The 17,732-nt window shown below is 45.8% G+C and overlaps 1 protein-coding gene across 1 annotated transcript in view; it reads right to left on the bottom strand.

The window, feature by feature from the left end:
- Window positions 1-17,732, bottom strand: part of NID1 (nidogen 1) — a 133,252-nt gene that overhangs the window by 41,424 nt on the left and 74,096 nt on the right. The window contains exons 8-10 of the mRNA XM_006872008.1: window positions 15,424-15,669; window positions 14,401-14,544; window positions 6,489-6,614 (exon numbers count right to left, since the gene is read on the bottom strand). Coding sequence (XP_006872070.1) covers window positions 6,489-6,614; window positions 14,401-14,544; window positions 15,424-15,669 — 516 coding nt within the window. The remainder of the gene's footprint in view (window positions 1-6,488; window positions 6,615-14,400; window positions 14,545-15,423; window positions 15,670-17,732) is intronic.

Below are 17,732 nucleotides of genomic sequence, written 5' to 3'. Positions count from 1 at the left end.
CGGAGAAATCCATGTGGAAGCAGGTCGAATAGTTGTTGTTAAGTGCCTTCGAATTGGTTCTGACTCATAATGACTGTATATAGGGTTTCCGAGGAGCAGCTAGTGGGCTTGAACCACCAACCTTGTAATTAGCTGTCCAGTGTTTATCCGACAGCACCACACCAGGACTCCAGGTTGAATCGAGGGCTGAGGAACAGTGGAATGAGATGAAAACAGGGGAAGGGTGGAGATGTAACAGGAAGAAGGACACACCAAGGAACAGACATCACCAATAAGGAGGAGAAAGGGCTGGGAGCAAAGAGTTGTGGTTGAGTCTAACGCAACCCCCTAGCGACCCTCTGTACGTCAGAGTAGAACTGAGCTCCAGAGGGTTTTCAAGGACTGATTTTCTGGAAATATATCACCAGGGCTTTCTTCCAAAATGCCTTTGGGTGGACTTGAATCTCCAATAACTTTTAGTTACTAGCTGTTTGCCCCATTCAGGCACTCCAAGGTTGGGTGCAGACCTCTAACTAAGGTCTAACAGTGTGGCTGGCAAAGGGGGAAACATTAACACCAGTGAGTAGCTTGCCCTACCCCAACCCTGACAGTGGGAACTACACTTTCCAGAGCTACATTGCTGTGGTGGTGGTTAGGTGCCATCGAGTCAGTACTGACTCAGAGCGACTCTATACACAACAAAACGAAAACACTGCCCGGTCCTGGGCCAACCCTTCAATTGTTGCTACATCTGAGCCAGTCACTGCTGCCACTGTGCCAATCCATCTTGTTGGGGGTCTTCCTCTTTTTCTCCGTTGCTCCACTTTACCAAACATGATGTCTTACTCCAATGACTGACTGGTCCCTCCTGACAATATGTCTGAAGTATGAGAGATGAAGTCTGGCCATCCTGGCTTCCAAGGAGCACTCTGGCTACACTTCTTCCAACACGGATCTTTCTGTTCTTCTGGCAGTTCATGGTACTTTCAATAGTCCCCTCCAGCACCAGAACTCAAAGGCATCAATTCTACAGTCTTCCTGTTCACTGTCTAACTTTCACATGAATATGAGGTTACTGAAAATACCATGGCTTAGGTCAGGCGCACCATACACCAAGAGCTACAGACACCAAGCCATATATCACAGAACTGTATCCACTCAGAGAGGCCACCTCAGCCTTCACACAAAGGTGACTTGCAGTCAACTTGAAGCTCATCTTTCCTTCATGTAAACATATTATGCATTTTCCAATGAACTATAAGCGCTTGTCTCCGGCGGAAAACAGAAAACTACCGGTTTATTGAAAATATCAAATATGGAAGCCTCTTCTGTTAATGGGTCACAATCCTTATGGACATACCCAGCATGCCACGTGGCCCTCGAGGGCTTGAGTAGAGTCCCTAACAGTTGACAGGGGGCAGAAGCAGCCTCCTAAACTGTTGGGATTATTTTCCCACCCTTCCCTGTTTTGACCCAGAAAAAAAAACCCTCCTAGTCCCAGCATCTAACCCAGGATACTGTCTTAATACAGCACTCCAGGACAGGTGAGACTGACCAATGGCAAAGCTGCAGTGACATGTTTGAATGAATTTCAGCAGATTTGGTTTTATAGTTAGCCATTTCATGGTGTAGTATGTCTGAAAGGAGCTTATGAAAGGGGGTGTGTGGGTGGGGGGGATGAGTGGAATGGAATGGGGTCAACAGGCAGTAGAAGGATCAGGGAACTTCATGATGCTAGAGCTGAGATTAACCTAATGATCATCCAGTGGTTTCCACACTTGGTTTTGAGCAATAGAACACAGTTTTCCAAAATCTTATCAGAACGTGATCTAGAGGGTCACAGGGAAGTCTGTATCATTTTGCAGCTCTCAGAGGGACGCCCAAGGGCTCTTTGGGACACCACTAGAAAACGAATGAATGATGCAGTCCAATTGTCCCATCTCTCAGATGAAAAACTGAGACCAGAGAGGTGAAGTATCTTCCCCCAAATCAAATGCCTGGTTTCACTGAATAGTTTTCTTCTTGTTCAAATTGGTCTGGTGATGAGGGGGACAGGATTTTATGATTCGTTTGTGAGTAAGTGTTACCAGGACAAATGGCGATGGTTCAGTACTGTAAATGTAGAAGAGGAGCAACTAAAAGCAGGGAACAGTTAATCAGTCATTTCAGGAACAGAGGACCCTGGGACCATCAGGAGGGAAAAACATGAGAGGAGCGAGGGACCCTAACCAGAAAAGTGGCGACAAAAGAGAAGGCGGCAGAGCTGAAGTCATAGAGAGACAGAGCAGCAGAGGGCTACAGGTCCATGGATGAGAAAGGAAGTGTGCCTGTGGACAGGAGGCTGGCTTGCAGAATGTGCCCTTTGGATATTTAAATGAATATTTATTTTCAATGCAGGATGTGTAAATAAAAAAAATGTAAAAGGGTAATAGAGGTAAATACCTTTAGCTAATGGTGCAGGGAAGACATTTACATTGCAATGATTTGCTGAATGTAAAACTGATGATGTGACCTGCAAACCTTCACTCACTCAATTCACAATAAAAGCATTCATAAACAAACAAACAAACAAAATGCCTGCAAGTGGGCTTTCCCACACCACTCTCAGCCTGCAGTGAATGTGGAAGTCAGGAAAAGACCCAGACCAGCAACCCATTCTCAGGACAACCTGACCCAGGACAAGTCTCATGACTGCACGGCACCACCCAAGGGGTGCAGCACCCACCCCCTGCTGCACCAAATGGCGATGAGAGTGGAGTACTGCCAGGGAAAGGTTACTTTCAAATCTCCTCTCCTCGAGAGGCAGAGGAGGAAGTCAGGCTGAACACACAGAATTAGATGTTCTCTGCTGAAAACTGAAATCTCAGCTGTGGGAAAAGGCAAACTGGCCCCCCCTCAGTTCACAGATGTTTGAGTCATGTTCAAAAAACGAGAACTGCCTGTTCTTACATTCTCCAGAAACAACTTCACCCTGGGACCTCAGGGGCCTCACTGGAACGTCAGGATATAAAGCATGCTAAAGTCAACAGTGAGAAGGGACAAAGATACGACCCACAGATACTGTAAGAGAGCAATCGGACTTAAGTTGGAAAGAAATACACAGTTCAGAAGTCCCATTCCGCACACTACCCTCCAGACCTGGAAATCTCCAAAAGTCTTTGAACTTACAATTTTCGGACCCACCAGGCTATCGTGCAGTGGTAGGAAAAAGAAGGATGACTTAAACAATCTGGTTCTTTGTGGTTGGCCACTCACCACCACCACCATCATCAACAGAAACATAAATAACTTAATCGGGCTGCTACCCTCAAGGTCAGCAGTTCGAAACTACCAGCTGATCTGTGGGAGAAAGATGAGGCTTTCTGCTCGCGTAAAGATTTACAGCCTCGGAAACCCTGTACAGGGTCACTATGAGTTGGAACCAACTCTATGGCACATTACCACCACCATCACCATCATCACCATTTTACTTTAATAAGGCTAGGAAGTTATGTTACTTCTTATAAAAATAAGATCCATAAATAGCCAGTCTCCAAATGGAGTTTTAGATGTCAATAAGGTAGAATTCAGCAGCACGCAGGTAACGAAGCAGGTGTCTGTTACATTCAATACTTGGTACCATAACAGAAAGGGGGCAGGGAAAGGCGCCAAATCCAGTGTTTTGCTTTAAGTCATTCCCATTAATAAAATTCCACGTATTAAAGTACTTATGTATATCAAAGATTGTGCTAGAAAGAATTCCAGCTGCAACATGGAAGGTTTACAAAACTCACACATATAAAACAATTTGAACAAGAGAAAGGAAGAAGGCTTTCTCCAGTCCTCTCAACATGAATTCCAAGACCACAGTGTGATACAGTAAATTACATGATGTAGCTCATCTCACCATAGTCTTTGGAACTCCCACCAAATGACTAGATTGTTGTTATTAGGCGCTGTCGAGTTGGGTCCAATTCATAGTGTCCGTATGCACAGAACAAAACACAGCCGGGTCCTGTGCCAGCCTCACAATTGTTGTTACACTTGAGTCCACTGTTGCCACTGTGCCAATGATGACACTCTCCTTTGCTAAGCATGATGTCCTTTCTCAGGGACTGTCCCTCCTGATAACATGTCCAAAGTACAAGAGATGAAGTTTTGCATTCCTTGCTTCTAAGAAACATTCTGGGCATACTTCTTCCACGACAGATTTGTTTGTTCTTCTGGAAGTCCATGGTCCTTTCAATATTCTGGCCATTCTGGCTTCCAAGGAGCACTCCAGCTGTACTTCTTCCAACACAGATCTGTTTGTTCTTTTGGTAGTCCATGGTCCTTTCAATATTCTCCTTCAACACCATAACTCAAATGCATCAATTCGTCTATGGTCTTCCTTATACATTATCCAATTTTTGCATGTATATGGTGGTGGTGGTTCATAAAATGTCGTGGAGTTGGTTCTGACTCACAGCAACCCTGTACAGGGTTTCCAAGGCTGTAAATCTTTATAGGAGCAGAAAGCCTCATCTTTCTCCCACTTACATGCACATGAGGTTACTGAAAATATCATGGTTTGGGTAAGGCATACCTTATGGCTTGGGTAAGGCATACCTTAGTCCTCAAACTGACATCTTTGCTCTTAAGCCCTTTTAAGAGGTCTTGTGAAGTCCAGTTGTCTAACACAATAGTTGTTTAATTTCTTGACTGCTCCTTCCATGAGCAGTGATTGCAGATCCAAGCAAAATGAAGTCTTCAGCAACTTCAATCTTTTCACCATTTATCTTAAGTTAACGGTCCAGTGGTGCGGATTTTTGTTTTCTTTGCATTGAGGTGCAATCCATACTGAAAGTTATAGTCTTTGATCATCATCAGCCAGCATTTTAAGTCTTCTTTGAGTCCAACATGCAAGGTTATATCCTCTGCATATCGCAGGTTGTTAATGAGTCTTCCTCCAGTCCTGATGCCATGTTCTTCTTCATATAATCCAGCTTCTTGGATTTATTTGTTCAGCATACAGATGAATAAGCATGGTGAAAAAATACAACCATAGTACACACTTCTCCTGATTTTAAATCATTCAGTGTTCCCTTGTTCTGTCCTTGAGCTATGTAAAAGTTCCTCATAAGTACAATGATGCATTCTGAAATACCCAACGTTTGCAATGTAGCTATAGTTGTTATGATTCACACAGAGACTGGGTGGAACCATGCAAATAAGGTTTATGGAACTCTAATGTGAGCACTGATTAATTTTTCCATCCGACTGGGATTTAAACGAGCCACCTCAAAAGTAACAACAGCAGGGATCTCACTGCCTTCAAGAAATACAAGTGAGGAGTGGAGCATGTCCTCTCCTCTTCTCCCTGAGATCCCTGCATCCTGAGCCTGCTTGATCCAGGAAACGGAGTTGTAACCCTAGACAAATGGCTAAGAAGTGGTAGAGAAGTTGTAGCTGCAAGGACCAAGAACCAGAGCACCATTCAGCATGGTGGGCTTCCCGGCCCACAGGCAACTGAAGCTGAGTGTCTTCAGGCAGGACACATGCATGTGATGTGGAGTGCCTCTAGGCACTTAACTGGGGGATCTAGGTTTATTGACACCATGGAGTTAGAGCTGAGCGCCTTCAAGCTAAGTTTTCTGGTGGAATAGCATGCCATTTTGGACATTTATCGGCAGTGTTCAAAGAGCTTTGTAACATTGTCTGAACAAGACAAGAGGTCAAGAACCAGAGAGAGGTGTGTCTGCAGTCACAGTTGAGAAGAACCTAGATTAGCCTGTTAACTTCCCTAAGAAATCCCATTTGTTGTTGTTGTGAAGTGCCGTCGAGTCGGTTCCGACCCATAGCGACCCTGTACAGGGTTTCCGAGGGTGTAAATCTTTACGGGAGTAGAAAGCCTCATCTTTCTCCCGCGGAGCGGCTGGTAGTTTCGAACCGCTGACCTTATTAAGGTTCGCAGCCCGATTCGTAACCACTACGCTACCAGAAATCCCATAGCCAGGAGTATTACCTGAGAGTTCCGTGTGAACCTAGCAGAGACGTAGGGGCACTAGGCAGGGAAAGCTGGAGTCAGAATTGATGAATAAGGTTGCAGAGTGGAGGGTGTCTGACCTCTGTCTCATAGGAACAGGCCTGGGCTGACATTCGCTTTGACTCTCTTTCTTCCTTGTGAGACCAGAGCCTGCCTCCAAGCCCTTCTTGTACAAGGGGAAACAAACCTTATTGTTTAATAGCTATTAAAGGTATAATGAAAAGAATTAAAAGGAGCTTTATGAAAAGTGAATATAATGCAAATACTTGCAAATCTATTAAAATGTTTATGTTTAACAGGTTAGTTGACTGTATTCCCAGTATAGGCAGCAAACCTGCTTAGTCCTCTACCTCTGACCCTCCGTGTCTTTGCAGGGGAGGGATTAAGTCTGAATTCTCTTTGTAAACTGCCCACCCCACCCCACAACTGGTACCTTCATCATAGCCTCGCTAATGACCAAGGCAGTACCATTTACACAGAAAAAAATAGGTACCATACAACTTACCCACACATGTTCCTTTGTCGGAAAACTGGTAGCCTTCTACGCACTCACAGCGGAAGGTTCCGGGGTGGTTGTTGCAGACCGCGTGGCTCCCACACACGGACGGCTGCTCTGAACATTCATTGATATCTGTACAAGTTGAAAAAAAAATTGCAGACTTTTTAAACCCCTCAGAAAGCATGTTATCTCTGAGAACAAATCAATCTTAAAATGAAACTCTATATTCTAACAGCAGTGTTAAATAAGATATTCTTCTGTGCATAATTTTGTTTAGAGAGAGTTCCTATGGCCCTTCTCTTAAGTCAGTGTGTGCTTGCCAAGTTAGGTGCCAAACCAGGGACCCACAATGAGAACACGAGACATCAGATTGGTAAACACATGTTACAAGGATGGAAAGACCAGTGTCTGGACTTTGAATAGGGTTTCTGAACTAAATAATATGTTTCAATATGGCTATTGGAATCCTGGTGTGGGGCTGTAGGATCAGCACTAGACTGCTCACCAAAATGTTCAAAGCCACCAGCCAGGCCTCAGAAACTCTACACAGGGTTGTTATGCATTGCAACGAACTTCATGACACTTAACAACTACAGTTGTTCCATAAGAGCCCTGATGATGCAGTGATTAAAGTACGCAGCTGCCAGCCCACAGTTGGCAGATCGAATCCACCAATCATTCCACAGGAGAAAAAGGGGACAGTTGGTTTCCTGTGGGGCAGTTCTTCTCTGTCCTAGGATCACCATGGGTCAAAATTGCCATGGCAACCAAGGAGTCTCTTGGTTGCATAAATCGTCAAGCACCCAGTGACTAACTGAAATGTTGAGAGTTCAAACCCACCTAGAGGTATCTTGAGAGAAAGACTACTCTTGGCAGCCTACTTCTGAGAGATCGTAGCCTTGAAACCCCAAGAAGCAGTTCTATTCTGCAGATATGGGGTCACTATGATTCAGAATGAACTCAATGACAAGCGTTTGGTTTTGGTTTGGGTATATTGTTAGAAAATCATACCTTTGTCCAATTACAGTTCAAAAAAAAAATCTGAACAATTTTAAACCCAATTGTGATGTTTGTCTTATTGTCTAGAACATACTGGACTCGAAGGAAAACCATAAGCTCAAAACGCTATGCATGCTCTAGTGGGCTGCTGGGATGCTGGCCTTTCTTCTGACAAGACAGCAGCCATCAACCATGAGGCAATGCAAAGCGAGAACATGTGTCTGAAGTTGTATGTTGTTGTTGTTAAGTGCTGTCGAGTCGGTTCTGGCCCATAGCGACCCTGAATAGGGTTTCCGAGGTTGTAAATCTTTATGGGAGAAGAAAGCCTCACCTTTCTTCCATGGAACCACTGGTGGTATCGAACTGCTGACCTTGAGGTTAGCAGCCCAACGTGTAACCACAACGTTACCAGCGCTCATCCAAAGCATCCTCTCCTCCCATTACAAGCTGTGTGATCCCTCTCTTACCCCTACACGTTACTGTCTTTACATAAAGACCATATATCTAAAGGGAACGGCAGCACTCCTGACCCCAGCATGGCTCTCAATCATTGTGACCAGTTTCCCTAGAGATGTGCACTTTCACCATCTCCCTGGTCGTCTGAAGCTGTGTGGGAAGCTGTGAGTGTACAAATGATTAATAAGTTTCGACCCTAATCGAAAGATTGGAGGTTTGAGTTTACCCAGAGATGCCTTCGAAGAAAGTCCTGGCAATCTGTTACCCAAAAGTCAGCCCTTGAAATTCTACGGAGCACAGTTCTACACACGGGGTTTCCACAAGTTGGAATTTACTCAACAGCAACTGGTCTGGTAGCTACATGTCTTGGGCATGTCACCTCACTATTCAGCATCTGTTTATTTCTACATTGGTAAAAAGGCATAATTATACTTACTTAAGTATTATAGAATCACAGAAAATGGGCGGCAGCCAGAAAAATACCTAGCATGCTCAAGAAATGTAGCTATTATTATAATTTTGGAGACCCATCCTGTATCATCAGCCATGGAGAAGGATGTGGTTGATTCCATAACATGTCTCTCTGATGTCCACTAGGGTTTGAGGGCCCACTGGCTACCAACTACAGCAAGGCTGGTTGGCCAAGCCAAGAAACTGAGCAAATCTGTCACACAAGGTTCCTCATACTCAGTTACTTCTGGAATTCCTAGAACCCTGAGATGTGTGTGAGCAAGGTTTCACAATCCCCTCTCCACCCAGACCACCCTGTGCTTTATTGTGAACCTTTCACACTTGGAAGACAAAGGTCCATGTGCCTCTCATTCTCAGTCCAGTCAGCCCCTTTACTGGTAAAACACACATTTATTGGAACAACATTGCTCAAAATACACATCTTTCCCTTATCACTCCCATAATTTGCACTTTACCTAGGCAAAAAAAACACCCAAAAAACCCCAACCAAATGGCATTCAGAGCTATGTAAACTGAAACAAACGTTTTCATGAAACGTTTACGACACAAGACAAGGGACCTGTGCCGGGTACAGCCGAAGGTGCCCGGCACAGCTGGAAGGTCCCAGAACACAGCCCCTCCCGAAGCAGCCGCCCCCACAAATTGGCGATGGAGAGGGGCCTCTTCAAGCTTAGATTACAGAGCTCCGGCAGGCCAGCTGCTGCTGCTCCCAAGTCGCTCTGGCTTTTCTCACACAAGTCTCAGGGGACATTCCCTCCACAGATGCGCTGGACACACTGTGCAGACGGCAGAGTTCCAGGAATCGGACACGTCAGCCAAAGTACAACAGCACAGAGCCACAACATTCAACCAAGGGGACAAAGCCAAACCACAAGGGGGGATTGTTCAAGCTGTATCTCCTCAATTCTGGAGAGGGAAGCTATGTGTTTTGAAAAAGCTTTTTAGTGATTAGGAAAGCACTCTTTCCTCATGCTCTATCTAGAAAGCCAAGTGGCAAATAGGGCTTCCTTCCGGTCCCTTGGGATGGTCTCCACATATAGGCCAGGCTAGAAGATACCTTTTCTTTGGAGACAAGATCCTCCCAATAGCGCCACTAATATTGCACTTTGAATTTTTTTCCTAATGTCTCATTTCAATCCATTCTTCTGTAAATTAAGGAGCCCTGGTGGTTAAAGCACTGGGCTGCAAACCACCAGGTTTGTGGTTCAAACCCACCAGCAGCTTTTCAGGAGAAAAGTGAGGCAGTCTGAGTCTGCTCCCATGAAGATTTACAGCGTGGGAAACCCTATGAAACAGTTGTAGTCTGTCCAATGAGGTCACTCTGAGCCGAATAGTCTCGCTCCATGGCACTGAGTCTGGCTTTGGCTCATGGTGGTGGCAAAGTGGTTAAAGCACCTGGCTGCAGTACTGTAGCGGAGTATTGAATGTGGCTTTGTGACTCACATCAGATGACATTTCCTGCTGGGTCTGGGTATGAGATGGCGGGCAAAGATACTGACAGGGTGACAAGATTAAGCTGTGGGTGCAGAGAGTTAACTGCAATTGTAAAAACTTGACATTCTGCCATGGGTATGAAATGAGTCATCTCAGAATCACGAAAAAGGAGCTCTGGTACCATAGTGGTTACGAGTCGGGCTGCTAACCACAAGGTCAGCTAGTTCGAAACTACCAGCGGTTCCATGGGAGACAGATGAGGCTTTCTGCTCCCGTAAAGATTTACAGCCTCAGAAATCCTGTACAGGGTTGCTATGAGTCAGAACCGACTTCACAGCACACCACCACCACCAGAAACACGAGGGAGGATTTCACTACCATCAAAGAAGAGCCAGGAGTGGACCGTGTCCTTTGGACCCTGAGATCCCTGCACACTGAACTGCCCTGACCCAGAGACAGAAAGCTGTGACACCAGGGGATGGGCAGAGGAGCAGCAGACTCAAGAGCCTGAGCACAAATGGAGCACTGGGCTCCCCAACCCACACAGCAAGTATAGCTGAGTGACTTCAGGCCGAGGCTTGCTCTCAAAGAGTGGGGTGCCTCCAGGCATTTCAGTGGGGGAACTAGGTTTGCTGACCCACGGAGCTAGAGCTGAGTACTTTCAGGCTGAGGCTTAGGATAGATTGGTGTGCTTGTGGGCATTTGTCAGCAGCTCTAAAAGAGCTTGGTGACGTTGCCAAGACAGAGGCCTGCTTGAGGGCACAGCTGAGAAGAGGCTGTCCTGACTGGAAGATCTGTGCCCTGAACATTTCCGACCCTGAGTTCTAACCTGTTGACTTCTCTAATAAATCACCTAACTGTGAGTAATGTCTCTGAGTTCTGTGTGGCCACACTGCAAAGAATTACTGAACCCAAAATAGAAGAGTGTGCCGTGGGAGGGAGGGTTTGCTAACACTTTTTTCCAGTTGCTGAACAGAAAGTCTCAATGTCAAGAAAACAAAAATCCTCACCACTGGACCAATAAACAACATTCTTATCAACGGAGAAAAGACTGAAGTTGTCAAGGACTTCATTCTTCTTGGACCAACTATCAACACTCATGGAAGCAGCAGTCAAGAAATCAGAACGACGTATTGCATTAGGCAAATCTGCTGCACAAGACCTCTTTAAAGTGTTGGAGAGCAAAGGTGTCAGCTTGAGGACTAATGTGCACCTGACCCAAGCCATGGTATTTTCAGTAACCTCATATGCATGTGAAAGCTGGACAGTGAATAAGGAAGACCATAGAAGAATTGATGCTTTTGAGTTCTGATGTTAGAGGAGAATATTGAAAGCGCCACGGGCTGCCAAAAGAACCAACAGGTCTGTGTTGGAAGAAGTACAGCCAGAGTGCTCCTTGGAGGTCAGGATGGTCAAACTTCGTCTCTCATACTTCGGACATACTGTCAGGAGGGACCAGTCACTAGAGAAGGATATCATCTTTGATAAGGTGGAGGGTCAAAGAAAAAGAGGAAGACCCCCAGAGAGATGGATTGGCAAAGGGGCAGTATCTATGGGCTCAAGCATGGCAACAATTGTGAGGTTGGCCCAGGACCAGGCAGTGTTTCATTCTGCTGTGCACAGGGTCGCCATGAGTCGGTACCGACTTGATGGCACCTAACAACAACAAACAGAAAGTCAGCCACGACATCACAGGAGTTAACATTGTTGTTGTTGAGTGTTGTCGAGTCCGTTCTGACTCACAGCGAGCCTATGAGGAGCGGTTTCCAAGGAGCGGCTGGTTAACTTGAACCACTGACCTTGTGGTTTAAACTGGTTTTGCATTCCAGCACATTAGCCTGCAGCGCCACACCAAGACTCCTCAATTTACAGTCTTAAAAACCCTTATGACTATACCCTTGGAAACCCTATAGAGCAGTTATACTCCATCCTGTAAGGCAGCTGTGAGTTGGAAACAACAATAGTGGGTTTGGCTTTATTGATTTTCTGTAAATTATGGTCAGGACCTTAATCCTTACTTTAGTGGAAAGAGTGAATTGCTAATAACTGTCTCTCATAAGATAGAACCATATCTGTTTGAAGACTATTATTATTATTCAATATCTGGTCTACCTCTTCTCTGGTTAAGAGATCTCCTTGCCACATAAATCACATTCTAAACACAATGGGAAAATGCTAGATTGCTCTTAAAATTATTGCTTGCTCTTCATCAAAAACAAAATAAAATATCTATTTTTAAAGTACTGCTTCCTTTTCCTCTTCTTTCCCCATATTCTCAACAACTGCAAGTTTCTCCAATTTGTCTCTTTTATCAAGTGAAGGACCCTGTGATAAGATAAGAGGCTCATTATCAATTTGATAAATGTCTTGAGTGTCCTTGAAACACACTCATTGAGAAATTAACAAAACCGGCTCTACAGACTCTAAAGTGAAAAAGACACACAAGCCATCCTGGCAGGCACAGAGCCTTGTGATTCAGCTGTTGGTAATCTCCCCCAGTCAGAGGCTCGCTCTCTGATGTCTCCACCCAGACCTGCCCTGTTTGGGATGCCTCGGATCATTACACACATGCTGCATTTCAAAGGCTCATTCTAGTAGACAGGATGGGTACTCCCTCCCCACATCAACTCATACATGAAGTGATCTGCCTAAGACAGCTTCCTATGAAAAATGCATTACTGTCCTATGGCATGTTCTAGTGGCCCCGGACAATAAGGAGCTAGACTGGGAAAACACCCACATTCCACGATGCAAGTCGGTCAATACGAGGACAGAAGCAGACCATGACCACCTATCTTTCTGGGGGATGGTTTTAGAGGGGGCTTCTGTGATTGCAACAAATTACAAAAAGCATGGTGGGATCGTCCTCTGAGGTGAAGCCCCCGCGGTAACAGACTGGGGCGCCTCCACACTGTTGACACCGGAATTAAAGGTCCTGGGGCAGAACTCTTGCCTTCCATGAAGGAGGCCAGGGTTTGATTCCTGGCCAGTGCTCCTCATGTGCGGCACCACAGCCGGTCAGTGGAGACTTGAGCATTGCTATAAAGGCTAACAGGTTTCAGTGAAGCTTCCAAATTAAATTGGAATAGGAAGAAAGACTTGGTGATCTACTTCTGAAAATCTGTTAGGGATCACAATGGTCCAATGGCAGGAGGGAGCCAGGAGCCAATAACAACATGACACTGAAACAAGGTGGCATCAAACCTAAAGATGTGGGCACTTCTGCCGGAGAAATGAGGGCACTCATCCTCACTGAGAGGCAGGCTTCATCCACATGGAATCCCACGTGGTTCCAAGCCAGCCTGAGCTGATTTCGTCATAGAAAACAATCGGGGTCTTCCGGTAAAGGCAGGCAGGAACTATGAGGTGTCACAAAGGTTACGTCTCAGCCTGCACCGCATGCTTGCATCCTAGGCAAGCAGGCCAGGTCTTCACGGTGCCTGGGTCCGGCACGCCAGTGTCTGCCATCAGTTGTTTTAAGCACTTTCAAAGGTTTACTTCAAAGCAAATACACTGCTGCCTTCACAGTAGGGCCTTCAAGTTAAATCAGCAAATCCTCCAAAAACTGGGGTGGGGGGAAGGGTAGTGGGGGGGATGCTGGCTTGCAGACCCGAGGAGTCTGGGCTCACCAGATGTGACTATGTCATCTCACGCAAACATGGCGGGGCTGTTGATCTTTCTAAGCAGTTGTAGTTGAGTTGATTCTGACTCTAGGTGACACCATGTGTACGCCATAGGGATTTCTATGGAACAGATTGCCACGCCTTACTTCTGAGGTGCTTCTGGGTGGACTCGAACCGCTAACCTTTCAAAATGCAGCTAAGAGAATTAACCATTTGTATGCCTTTATTTTCCTAGTCAACCATATATTCCTATCCACCATTCATTCACTAGGAAAACCTATTTCTAACCTTCCCTCTGTGAATAAGTGTGCTCTGTTGCAGCATTTGAAGCCCTGCTGGTGGTGGGTTATAATTAACTTACACTTACAAACATGTAAACATCAAGCTGTGTACACAGAAGCATATGAAACAATTACAGGTGATGAATAAATACAGTGAGATGGTAGAGTAAAGCAGATGATGGACCAGAAACTTGAGTTCAAATCCTGCTTGGTCACTTGTTCACTTGAATGAGCTTCAGTTTTCTCATCAATGAAAACAAGAATGAAAGAATCAATCTCTTTAGAGTTGGAGAATTCAATGAGATAGTGTTTACAAAGCACCGAACTCTAATACAACCTGGGTAAATTATGGTGGTGGTGGTGGTGGTTATGTTCCATGGAGTCGGTTCTAACTCAAAGCTAGAGTTAAATTACTAGTGTTCGTAGAAGCAGCTGTCTGATATTAGCTTCCCTTTGAATCTGTGCCCTGGAAAGTTGGGTGGAGCACGGCCTTGGAAATTAGGCTTCTTCCAGCGGGTCTGTGTGGTCAACGGACAGACAGGGGCAGTACGTGAGCACCACCAAGAGGGCACTGAGCACGTGTGTCAGGATTCACCCCACTGGGCTTCCCCACTCCCAGCCCCCGAGCCCCACAAGTCAGATGAGGAACTGTACCCTGGCAGGTAGAACCGTCTCCTCGGAAGCCAATGGAGCACTCGCAGGAGAACTGAGTCCCGGGGCCGGGCCGACAAGCTGCGTTGGTGTCACAGCCGTGCGTACCGATGTAGCAGGGGTTCTGAAGGGCGTCTGGGGAGCCGTCTGTGAAGGCAAAGACATTGAAACTGAGCGAGTAATCCAGAACTCTTGTCACTCTCCTCCTTCCACACAACGGCCAACCAGGGTCCTGGAATGGGAAACCAGCTAGTTCATTGCCTAATTTGGTCAAAAGGCTATTGGAAACCAGCCATCTCCTTTCATTTATATATGGGGCCACAACAGGATGTTGTGTTGGGCTGCCAAACCCTAAATATTTATTATCTGATCCTTGAAGAAAAGAGACGTCAACTTTTGATGCCTAGAGCCACACACAGTTTTAAAATGAGAGACAAAGAATTCTGACTTCCTTCAGCTTCACGAAGCTAGATAAAGAAAACACTTGCACAGAGAGAGTGATCCAAACAACTGAAAAAAACTAAGACATTAACACCCAAACCCTAAATAAACAGGACCCCACACCATCAAGACTGGGATGTCGTGAAATCTGACTCTCTGAGATGCTGTGGTACCTCCCAGTTCTGTCCACCCCCCGCCCAGCCTGCAGCCAGTGGAGCCCTCCACCAGACTACACACCTGCCACACATGTGCACTAACCACAGAGCAGGCTTTAGGGCAGGTCTCCCAGTGAGTCTCAATTTCCGCAGGCCCCAGATATGTTCCTTTCAAGACTGAATGCTAGGTAATGTTCTAAATCCTGCCAGAGCTGGAGGCCTAGGATGGTCCACTCTGTATGGTAACTCTATAGGGTTGGCATTATTTAACAGCAAAAAGGTCTTCACTGACATGTTTCTAAGACTGACAAACATGACTATTTTTCTGATAGGAGGTATCTGAGCATGTCTTCTGCTGCTATACAATGCAATGCACAGAGCTGGGACTCTGAACACTGGGCATCTGTGTGTGCCCTGCCACCTCACTCACCCTTCACAGGACCAATGGAGTTGCTCAGGGCATACCGCAAGATCCTCTCTTCCTGGTTGTACAAGACAAACACACTGTCCACTGAGAGCTGTTGAGTGCTGGGCAGGGCAGGCCGGGCCTCGTCATGGGTGCACTGCTGGAAAGTGATGGTCTGCCGCCACTGGTAAGTGTAGGTGTGTGATGGGGCGACCCCACCCCGCTCGGGCTCCGTCACGGTGTACTCCCGGGTGGAGGAGGATGTGATCACTGGGGGCGAAGGCAGGTGACACAGTGGGAAGACAACAGAGAAATTATTAAGGACACACATGGTACAATCCAGAGCTTTAAGACTGTCAGCTATCATCCCTGCCTTTGATGGGTGGGCAGGTGGTCAGGCTAATAAGATGATTCCGTTCGGGATGGGAACACACTCATTACTTAGATTTTCCGTATGATTACTGGTGCATTTGCATTACTAAATTTGCTGCTTTCCCTCACCCAGTGATTCGTGCAAAGTTCCTAATACTCCCAGGACTAACCTGGTAGAAAAAGTACAGAATTGGAAACAGAGAACTATGCACTCACAGCCCCTGCCTCCGCTGTCCTCAGTTTCTTTTAAAGATTGGGTTTGGGCAGGGACTAGATGAGTCAGTAGCTAAAATTTCTAGAACTGAGCCGGCTAATCACAGCCACAGCAAAGGCCTCAAAGATGGTGGAGGGCTTTGTTCTGTTGTGCGTCAGTAAGGTCGCTACACGGTAAAGCCAACTCAGCAGCAACTAACAACCAGCACACCACAGCACTATGACAAATAGAAACTGCTGGTCACTGAACATTTACGATTGGACTACTGTTGTGAAGGGCCGTCGAGTCGGTTCTGACTCGGCAACCCTGTATAGGGTTTCCAAGAAGCGGATGGTGGGTTTGAACTGCTGATCTTGGGTTAGCAGTACAGTGCTTAACCTTCAGCGCCACACTAAGACCCCTACTACGTGACTAGCAGTGTGCTAACTGCTTTATATGTTGCTAAGTGCTGTTGAGTCAGTTCCAACTCACAGCGACCCTGTATAGTGTTTCAAGGAGCAGCTGGTGAGCTTGAACCACCGACCTTGTGGTTCAAACCTACCTCGCAGTCCAGCACATTAATCCTCAGTGCCACACCAGGACTCCCTACTGCTTTATATATAGGTCGTCTCACTCAGGATCCAATAAATAGTAGTACTACACAATCCTGGATTTAGCAGCCTATTATATTAAAAATTAGAAATTCAAAGGGTGTGTTTCAGTCCATTTCTGAAAACTTACTAAAGCACCATGAGCAAGCCTTGTTAAAGGAGAGGAGACCATCTTCCCCAATCAGAAGACGCCTGCTCTTCACCCATGCCTGAAACCCACAACTGACTATTTTTAGAATAACTATGAAAGAGTCTTTATATTTCTGTACCGTGCTACAGTTCCTTCCATGAAGAAGCAGAAAATCCAGGGCATAAATAAAAGCACTCTGCAAGCTGCTTCCTCTCTCCAGTCTGCACAAGGAGTCATCAGAAACGTCATCTGGCTTCAGGCAGCCTGCTGACCCGGATCCTGTCCGCTTCCCATTCCTCCCCAACCCCAAGCCATTCCCCAGCCGGAAAAGTCTAGCCAAGCCGTAAAGCCTTGGCTAATCGGTACCTCCTTTCTGGATAGCAATTTAATAAGAGTCTTTAATGAGCCCATATTGTTTGAACCTTCATTTCTATTTCTAGGAACTGAATCTTAGGAAAAGAATCAGACACTTGGCCAAGACTTATGATGAAGATGGTTATTTCAACATGTTAGGGGGCAGGGTGGGGTGGAGGAATGCGAAATAACCAAAGCGTTAGAAAGTAGGAGAATGGGTTAAGAGCCAAATAGGAAAATAATCAGATTAATTAACATACATATACAATATTCATGATTTGCTATTAACTGAAAAAGAGAAAACTGTGGTATGATCACAATTTTATTTAAAGAAAAAGTACCTACTTAGCTGTAGATTATAGACTGCCACATCACTGTGAAGGCGCTCTGGCAGCGTAATGGTTACGAGTTGGGCTGCAAACTGCAGGGTCAGCAGTTCGAAACTACCAGCTGTCCCGCGGGAGAAAGATGAGGCTTTCTGCTCCCGTAAATATTCACAGCCTTAGAAACCCTGTACAGGGTCGCTATGGGTCAGAAACAACTTCACGGCATATAACCACCACCTCCACCACATTACTGTTCAAAGTTTTATTTTGGTTACTGTGGCCAGGTAAGAGAATATTCTTGTTCTCAGGAGAAACCCTAGTGTATTTACGGATGCAGGATCATGATG

Source organism: Chrysochloris asiatica, unplaced genomic scaffold (assembly GCF_000296735.1).
Source record: "Chrysochloris asiatica unplaced genomic scaffold, ChrAsi1.0 scaffold00179, whole genome shotgun sequence".
NCBI classification, from domain to species: Eukaryota; Metazoa; Chordata; class Mammalia; order Afrosoricida; family Chrysochloridae; genus Chrysochloris; species Chrysochloris asiatica.
The sequence above is the reverse complement of the archived record's forward strand: the minus strand, read 5'-3'. Positions and strand labels throughout refer to the sequence as shown.